The 9,574-nt window shown below is 40.1% G+C and overlaps 1 protein-coding gene across 1 annotated transcript; it reads left to right on the top strand.

Moving 5' to 3' along the window:
* The first annotated feature begins 437 nt into the window (after window positions 1-437).
* On the top strand, window positions 438-5,131 carry LINGO1 (leucine rich repeat and Ig domain containing 1). The gene is made up of 2 exons (XM_053465166.1): window positions 438-599; window positions 2,797-5,131. The coding sequence occupies exon 2, from the start codon at window positions 2,818-2,820 to the stop codon at window positions 4,636-4,638; it is 1,821 nt and encodes a 606-aa protein (XP_053321141.1). The 5' UTR covers window positions 438-599; window positions 2,797-2,817; the 3' UTR covers window positions 4,639-5,131.
* Window positions 5,132-9,574: the final 4,443 nt, after the last annotated feature.

Genomic DNA, 9,574 nt, shown 5'->3' with positions numbered 1-9,574 from the left:
CTTTCTTTCATTCCCCTCCCTTTTTCTCCCTGATACTATGTCTCTGCTTGCGCCACCTCTGCTCTGTCTCTCCTCTCTGCATTTTTTTTTCTTTTCCCTTTGCCTTTTTCTGGTTCTCTCGCTGCTCGTTCTTCATCTTTCCTCCTTGTTGTCTTTGGTTCCTCTCCTGCATTGTGTGTCCGTCCCTCCTTCCTCTTCATTTTTTTTCTGCCTAGCAGCACCAGCCTGTATTCGACTATGCATGGAAAATTTCTGCAGCTGGAGATCAGCCTCTGGATTTTATTGCTGAGCGGCACCGTCTGCGTGTGTCCTTGTGCGTCTGTGTGTCTATGTTTATCTCTTTGTGTGCATGTACGTGAATCTCTTGTGTGACTTGTATGCCAGAGGTATCGGTGGCATTTATACCCCGCTTCTGTATGCTGTCCTGCAATGCGTTCTACGTGTGCCTGATTTAGCATTTTTCAGTGTGAACACAGGAGTGATCGTGTCATTGTTTCTTTGATTGTTGTGTGGTGGTTCAAAGGCTGGTGTTTTGTAATTGCTTTACTGGATATGGAAACACAAGAAACGATCTTCCAGTTGAGGAAAATGAAGGCCAGGTATGGATAGAATCTGTGTATCTTTCCTCCAGTACGTTGACAGGGGATAGATATTTATAAATCATATTGTGAGCATGTACTGCTTCCCCTTGCATGAATAGTTGCTCATCCTCTCTCTGTGTACATGCACCATCTAAACACTTTTTCCCGATGGATATATGTTGGTGTGATTTCAACCAATATAGTTTGGTGGCTGTACATACACTCCTTTCTTCCACATTCTTGTTCATGTTATTTGTTGCTTTCTGCTTGTTTTATTTGTCTTTTTACTAAGTCTATCCTGTACATATCTGAACTATAATATCTTCATCAGTGTCACCTTATGGCCATTCTCATTCTCTGTCTCAGAGATACCCTAGCTCCAAACGCTATTACCCTCTAACATGCTGCCACCAAGCTTTTCTTCTGGGAAGTTTTTGTTTGGGGCCTGCTCTCTTTAGTAACCACACAGTAAGAAATACTTACCTCCTCCTAAAATGACAGAACGTTGGTGAGAGAAAAGGAATACAGATTAGCTTTGCATCTCATATCGAACATAGCCGAGGGACGATTATGCATCTTTTGGAGACAGAATAAGAGTGAGAGCTAGCAGTGTATCTTGTAGACAGATGAGCGCAGTGAGAAATAGCTTTTTGTACATCTTGTACAGCGAGTAGAATCCATGATTATTTTTAAATTGAGTTTGGTATACAGGCATTCAACTATCTCATAAACTTAGAATAAAGCCAACTTGAAGTCTGATTTCATCAACCTCTGGAAGACAACACTTTTCAACCAAGACGAGTCTTCATTAACTTCATGTAGGAGTTTCACAAAACTGAACTCCTGAGCCCGTGCCCCAAGGGAAAAGTAACCTACAGCTCTTAGGCAGAATCGGCAGATACCTAATTGACACATATGGTTTACACAATCTTATTCCTACTTCATTTGTTCTTAAACATAGCAAAATATACCTAAAAAGAAAACACCTTTGAGTCATACAGTGACTCATCTGTGATTAACCCAATGCTTTATAAAACTAATCGAGGGGATACTTTCTCTACGATTTCATTTTGTCAGCACATGTAAGGTGCCAATCACTAGTTATTATGCTAATAACTCTCCTCTATTCACCTGTAATTAAGATTCCTTGAGGCTTGGACTTTGACCTCTCTGATTATAGAGGTTATCTTATATATGATGAATAAAGGGTGATCATTCATAATGGAAGCTCAATTTGAGATGTACCATAGAGGTTTCTACAAGATAACTTAACTTACTATAAAAGCTTCTTATTCTGCATGAGTAACGACAGAGTAATGAAAATAATGTGACAATCTCTGTTGAGTCTCATATAGAGAAAATCTATGAGTGAAGGAGTACTCTCCTGAGCAGTGATAATAGTATCTTACCCAGAGAGATAACAAAAGACGGTTGTGGCTCTCAGAGAGAGAGAGAGAAGCAGCAAAAGCAAGCAAAGCCTTTCCCTCCCAATGCCTTTGTGAGGGTTAATAGGACTCACTTTTCCCAGACTAAGATTCCTGGTCTGCAATTATTGTTAATTGTCTAATTGCCTTGTCTGTGCTCATTGTTGGAATTACAGAGGAGGTGGAGGTTGGGTCTTTGTTTTACATCTCTAGCGTTCAGATAAGGTTGGAGCGGGGCATTGGTATTGGATATAAATGCTGGCTGTGTTTAGAGTCTGCCATATTGGTATTTGATTCAATTCTTACACAACTTCGCCTGTGCATATAGTTTTATTTGTACCTCATGTATATAGGTTTATTGTAAAATGTGGTGTTGCATCTGTTTACAAAAATTCAATCAGTGAAGACTGGCTAAGAATCATGGGGGATGTAGTCCATTAAATAGTGGTCGATGTATAAATCTTAAAATATAGTAGTGCTCTTGGTATTCTCTGCCTTCTCTTTATAGATGCAGATCTACCACATCCACCCACAGTATGCTCAGGTTTCATTGATTTTTCCAAATATACATTTCGTTTATCTGGTGCTCAAACTTCCTTTGCTAGTTTTTACCACTTTACTGCAAGTCTACCTACTTATTCTATCTCTTTATATTGTTTTAGACATACTGCTTATCCAATTACATTTAAGATAATCTAGTTTTATAAGATGCTCCCATATATCCGAGCAACATTTTATATTTACAATGTTTCCCCTGTATACACATTATTAACACTTATGTTTCTTTCTAGGTGAGGAGTCAAGCATCCAGTATGATTCTCCCGCTGCCATCTTGCCTGTGTCCCATTCTCCTACTTATAGTGGGCTCCATCCTGTCCGGCTCTGCCTCAGGTTGTCCCCAACGCTGTGATTGCTCCCCCCAGGACCGCTCTGTCTTGTGCCACCGCAAGCGCCACATCTCTGTCCCTGAAGGTGTACCTACTGATACACGACTCTTGGATTTAAGCAAGAATCGTATTAAAACTATCAATCAGGATGAATTTTCCTCTTTTCCTTACTTAGAAGAATTGGAACTAAATGAAAACATTGTGAGTGTCATTGAGCCAGGAGCCTTTAGTGGGCTTTCCAACCTGCGTTCTTTGGGGTTGCGGAGTAACCGCCTCAAGCTCATTCCTCTCGGTGTTTTCACAGGGCTAAGTAATCTCACCCGGCTTGATATTAGTGAAAACAAAATTGTCATCCTTTTAGATGATATGTTCCAAGACTTATACAACCTGAAGTCCCTGGAAGTTGGCGATAATGATTTGGTCTACATCTCCCATCGTGCCTTCCGTGGGCTTAACAGCCTGGAAGAGCTGACACTGGAGAAGTGCAACCTCACTACAGTGCCCACAGAAGCTCTGTCCCATCTCCATGGACTTATATCCCTGAGACTCCGGTACCTCAACATCAATGTTATCCGAGACTACTCATTTAAAAGGCTAGATCGTCTCAAAGTTCTGGAGGTCGCACACTGGCCATATTTGGATACTATGACCTCAAATAGCCTTCATGGGCTCAACTTAACATCTCTCTCTATCACATACAGCAATCTGACTGCCATACCCTATGTAGCCATTCGACATCTTGTTTATCTCCGCTTCCTCAATCTTTCCTACAATCCTATCACTGCTGTGGAGGGCTCCATGTTGCATGAGTTGCTCAGACTTCAGGAGTTTCACCTAGTGGGTGGACAGCTGTCTGTGGTTGAACCCTATGCATTCCGAGGTCTTAACCATTTGCGAATACTTAACGTCTCTTCCAACTTACTTAGCACACTAGAGGAATCCTCCTTCCATTCTGTGGGTAACCTGGAGACTCTTATATTAGACCGCAATCCATTGGCTTGTGACTGCCGCCTTCTGTGGATCTTCCGTCGACGCTGGCGACTGAACTTCAACAAACAACAACCTTCCTGTGCTAGCCCAGAATATGTGCAAGGAAAGGAGTTTAAAGACTTCCCTGATGTGTTACAGCCAAATTACTTCACATGTAGACGTGCTCGCATACAGGACCGTAGTGCACAGGTGATACATGTCGATGAAGGACTCACAGTACATTTCTACTGTAGGGCTGATGGGGACCCACCTCCTGCTATCCTTTGGCAGTCTCCTCGCAAGACTTTCATCACCAGCAAAAGCAACGGGCGGCTCACTGTATTTCCAGATGGAACTCTAGAGGTGCGATATGCCCAAATACAAGACAATGGGACGTATCATTGTGTAGCAAGCAATGCAGGCGGCAATGATACCTCTGTGGCACATCTCCATGTACGTAGCTACTCACCTGATTGGCCTCATCAACCGAACAAGACCTTTGCCTTCATCTCAAACCAGCCAAATGAAAGTGATGTCAATAGCACACGTGCAAGCGTCCCCTTCCCGTTTGATATTAAGACGCTGATCATTGCCACTACTATGGGCTTCATTTCTTTCTTGGGGGTTGTCCTTTTCTGCTTGGTTCTGCTTTTCCTTTGGAGCAGGGGCAAAGGTAACACCAAACACAACATTGAGATAGAATATGTACCTCGAAAGTCTGATGCTGGACTCTCCTCAGCAGATGCTCCCCGTAAGTTCAACATGAAGATGATCTGAGGGGGAGCAGAGGGGAAGGCAGAATAGGGGGGTAATAGGGGCAGATAGTGGAATGCACAAAGCCCATTTTTACCCTAGATTTTCTGCTCAGTCCTTCAAGTTCAAGCAATCTGACAGGGATTCTTTAATCTTATGTTGTTGACTCACAGACTGTCAATTTTGGGAATGACCTTTGCACTTTTGACCCTGTGAATTTAACTTCCCCAAACTGCTCCAGATCTGAAACTGCCCATCTGGCTCAAACCCTGATATTTATATGGGAGGATAGCAGGTGGGGTGGATGGGTGAAATAAGGCAACTGGAAAATGGAGACTTTGGAACAGCCCCCGTATGAAGGAGAAGGAATCTGAGGGGCTCTTGGGAGGCAGAGAAATAGTCTAATATTGAACTTTGTCCTCTTTATCTTCTCCCAATTTCAATACCTGTGATTTTTATGAAAAAAATAAAGAAGAATATTACTGAAAAAATAAAAAAACTAGAAAACTCCAAAGAACGTGGATCTGTTGTAACATCATTAAACTAGGTACACCTCCCTATATATATATATATATATATATATATATATATATATATATATCGTAAGGGTGGAAACAGTTGCTCGTATATTTACTACTATTTAATAAATATCCACATTATTTAATGGAGGAGAAGATTTGAGGAGTAATAGGAACAGAGACTGATAATTCCATATGGCCCATGAACCTCAATCACTAAACCTCTTATCCATGTATCCATGCCCTACATTGACGGCTATATAAATGCTCCTATATTGCTGGCTATATTCTATATTCTTCCTGTAATTCTTCACTAATACTGTGCAGTCTTTTACCTTTACCCATTTTTGGTTTTTTTTTTACAATTTTTTATTTTTTTTACCATTCCCTTTTACAATTTGTTCTTTCTTCCTGCACCTGTTCTTTAAAGATTTAATGCCTTCTTTCTTCATCACCACTCATTTCAGCATTGTTGTATTTCTTTGCTTTTACTTGGCTTTTACCTCTTCATATACTATTATCACCCTCTCCATCATCACCTTCCCCCACTTTTTTTTTATTGTCATTTAAACAGTTTATATATTAGTGAAATATTGATGAGGAAATGTAGAAATGATTTATATAGGGTAATTGGCATTATTGGCCTCAATGAGGGGGGTACACTTAAAATTGCTGATTATTGAATGAATTACAATAAGGTTTATGGTTACTCTGGAGAATCCCCCAGTGAAATGATAGAACTGTTTGCTCGCTGACAGATAAGCGTCTCAGTTCATTAATTTCAGACAGTAAACAGGTCAGTCTGTTGATTGTGGGTGTGACTAAAGAAGATTTGCCATTGATGATAAGCTCATTGCAGCGTATATGACGGGACAGACAACCAATCAATATAAAAGAACTGCTAATTCACCAAGCACTAATAAGCTGATGATTTGTAGATAATTTAGATTTAATTAGAACTTTCTTGAATGTAGAGTAATGGTCCATCATTACACCTACTTCTCATGTAAGCACTAATATACTATGCCGCTATCTAACCAATGTCAGCCTCTGCACACAGTTACTTGACACTATGAATTGTTATGAAGCTTCCCAAGTAGAGAACATTCCTCAAATCCTGCAGAAGTTGAATCCAAAAGCTGACATTACCCCCTACTTTATACCATCCATTTGTAAAGATTCTGCTCTCTGGTAGACTTGTTTAATATAAGTAGCTAACAGCTCATTTAGTAATTGAGTCCTTATCTAATCTACTTGCTGCCAGTGGCTCTGATCCTTGTTAGTGACAGATCACTAAGGACATATATCCAGCTAAAGCTTAATGAGGGAAGTTCTACTGGAAGAGCAGAAATGGATAAGAATGGGAATGGATACAATGTGATAGGTGCAATGCAGCACACAAAACGTTGTGTGATGGGTTACAATTGTTAATTCTATTGGCACACAGGATTCACTTTCACTCTTTACTTAGATATTTTTGGGTTGGAAATCTGATCAAAGTAACAATTCAAATCTGTGATAACATGACAAATAAAACATTGGGATTCCATGTTTTCTTATAAATTAAGAAATTAAAAAAGATTAGGGGCTGCTCACAGTTTGTCACATTCCCATATCTGGCTGTTATGTGTAAAGAGATATAATGAGGCTATAAGCCAGCAAAGGGAGAGTGAGAGGGTAATTAAATATGCTGTTCTGAAACGTACCTTCACACTTGGTATTCGAATGGATAAGCAAGACCATTATTCATGTTATTTGTTACTGCCTATCACCAGCCCATCTTCACTTTGTCTTTCTCCCTCTTCCTTCTGTTTTCCCACTTATGCCAGTAGGCACAGCCTTGAAGCTGGCTGAGGTGCCACAAACTGCTCCGAAATCTCTTGTATGCCGCTAGTTGGACAGCTCATTCTTGTCCTGCATCCCTTTCTGTCTCCCTCTGGGTCTGTCTCCACATATAATTAACATTTACACATTTGCTTGGCCAAATTTTATCTCTTTAATTGTTTGTTAGCTTCCTGCCTGGCACAATTGGATGGTGCCCCTGGTAGCATACACTAATTAGTATCCTTCTGCACGCTAGGAGGTGGCCACCAAAAATGAAAAAAGATCATGCTAAATATTAACGTGCAGCCTACACTGCTGTTAAAGGCTGGTTAAAATAACATACCCAGCAATATATTTTACAAGCACGTTTAAGCTGTAAATATACCAGCAATAAATAAGTAATCAGAGTCACAGTTGTACATGTTAAGAGAATCACCAAAGCGATACAGGAGGCCAGTTTGGTCTTTTAAAATGTCTTTGGTCTTTGCAACGTAGCCGTTTGAGTTCCCCTGCCTAACTGTTTCCACCTGGCCACCGTGGGGCATGTGAGAGAGATGCAGCCAATTTAGGTAAGATTTTTGCCTTGGCTGAAACATTCTGATGCAAATTTTTCGAGCTTTCCATGCATGTCACTTTTGGTGAGTATTGATGTGAATTGGGTAAATGTTGTTTGGGTGTTCTCCTGGGATGGAAGATATCAGCCTATGAACCCTACACCCTCTGCTTCCAGGTAAAGTGCCTCGCTGACAGATCTCATCTGCACCGTAACTTGCTGTGTGATATATAAAGTCCATAATCATCTATATATTCACCATCCAGCAAAAATGGTCTTATAGCTATGAAACATAGCTAGTGGTCACACTCCCTAAATATAGCCAAGAGATAGCGTTACCAGCTGTGTTTGAACTACAACCTTTATAATTCTCTGCCAGTCTTTCCGTTTCTCAAATGCAAATTCTTGGGAATCCATCTCAAGGTAAATGGGCAAACTTTCTGGTTCATATTGTCTATCACACCTTCATATCTACTGTAATTGAATATGATCTGGGCATTCCAATGTATGATCTTCACAATAGTAAGTCACATCTTCAAATCACAGCTTGAGTGCAGGTAAGTGGCTCAGAAAATCATCAAGAAGGTTCCAATGTATGCATATATGTTGTAATCCAATTACAGATGGCTACCCTTCCAGGAATATTAGGCAAAACTGGAAACAATCAGTCCAGTGGTCAAGTCAAGCCAAGGGACCAAGGCGTGCACAGGAAGGAAGCACTTACCACGAGGATCGAAAGGATCCAGTCGCCATGCAAATCCTGCTTACAAATATCATTTGGGGCCCTGGTGGTTATGTTTAGAACTGCAAGTAAAACAGCTTCAGTTAGTGACTCTGAATTAAACCCTCTAAATTGGCAATTGCCCTCCTTGCCTACAGTTCCATGTGGGCTATAATAGTTAAGTTAACAATAGATAATGCTCATTGCTGATTCCGTACAATTATCCATTCATGCATGAAGATGCTTTGATAACACATTAAACAGGCATAGTAGTCAGAGTTCCATTTTCTAGTATGCAAGCAGCAATTTGAATTTGCGCTGCTGATTTTCAGGATGCTGGTAAAGCCCACGCTTTTATGGAAGTTTTATACACTGACAATCTCTGCCTCTCTTATTCTTGAGGGTAACTAAAGAGTTACATTTCAAAGACCCAACTGCGTAGAACAATTGCAACATCGAATGTCTGTTTCCCATTATGCCAGTGCCAGAAAATTAAGGGCAGAGACGGGGTTTTTAAGAAAAAAGGTATAATTAAGGCCCATTGCCAGCACTTGTATAAAAGTATCATCTTTGGCTTACCTGCCTATTCCCAGAGTTCTTCCAAATCCATGGGCAGAGAAGAATTTCCTTACATATTATCACAGAATTATCTACAATAAAATAAGAAAATCCAGACCAGAACCTGCCAAGAGCCCACTAACTTTTTTACATTGTCCATTACTGGGTTTGCTATTACTTGGAGAGTTTTCAGTCAATTATATGTTTTCCCTTAAATCAGTTTCCTTTAAGTGATATATCATTCCTAGTTCTGTTGTTGCCCAAAACCTCCCCGGAAATTTATTATTTCATCAAGTAAAATCTTTGTTTTTTCTTCTGGGAACTCTTTATCACTATGTAACAGAAAAGCAGGTACTGATTGGTTCTTACCATAGCAATGGAAAAAGGGTCTTAAAATGCTTAGCATACTATTAGGGTACAATTAATGTCTTGTCCAAGTGGAACAGCACCTCTACATTTTCTTTACGTACGTGTTTTGCGTTCACTTTTAGTAGGTTTATTGGGTTTATTTCTTAAAGTTACTTAAATTTGAAGTACATTTAGTAACAATGGGTTTGTACCAGTTAACAAGCTGCTCAGATGACCTTGCCATGCTGTAGTTGGCCTTCTTCAAATAGTGTTTTAAGTGAGACAATATTAAGGTCACTTTGTGCCAAGTGTTCCCTTATTTAAATACTTGTTTGTCAGATGGACATCCAGGCTGGTAATCATTCAGCTTGGTGCTTTTACTGTTAATAATTAGCACGTTCAAGTATCTGTATCCCTTAACTGTACAACATGACCCAA

Source organism: Spea bombifrons, chromosome 4 (assembly GCF_027358695.1).
Source record: "Spea bombifrons isolate aSpeBom1 chromosome 4, aSpeBom1.2.pri, whole genome shotgun sequence".
Lineage (NCBI taxonomy): Eukaryota > Metazoa > Chordata > Amphibia > Anura > Pelobatidae > Spea > Spea bombifrons.
The sequence above is the reverse complement of the archived record's forward strand: the minus strand, read 5'-3'. Positions and strand labels throughout refer to the sequence as shown.

What these genes read in the sequence shown, in the direction of transcription:
- LINGO1 (XM_053465166.1), top strand. Translation starts at nt 2,818, where the DNA reads ATGATTCTCCCGCTGCCATCTTGCCTGTGTCCCATTCTCCTACTTATA.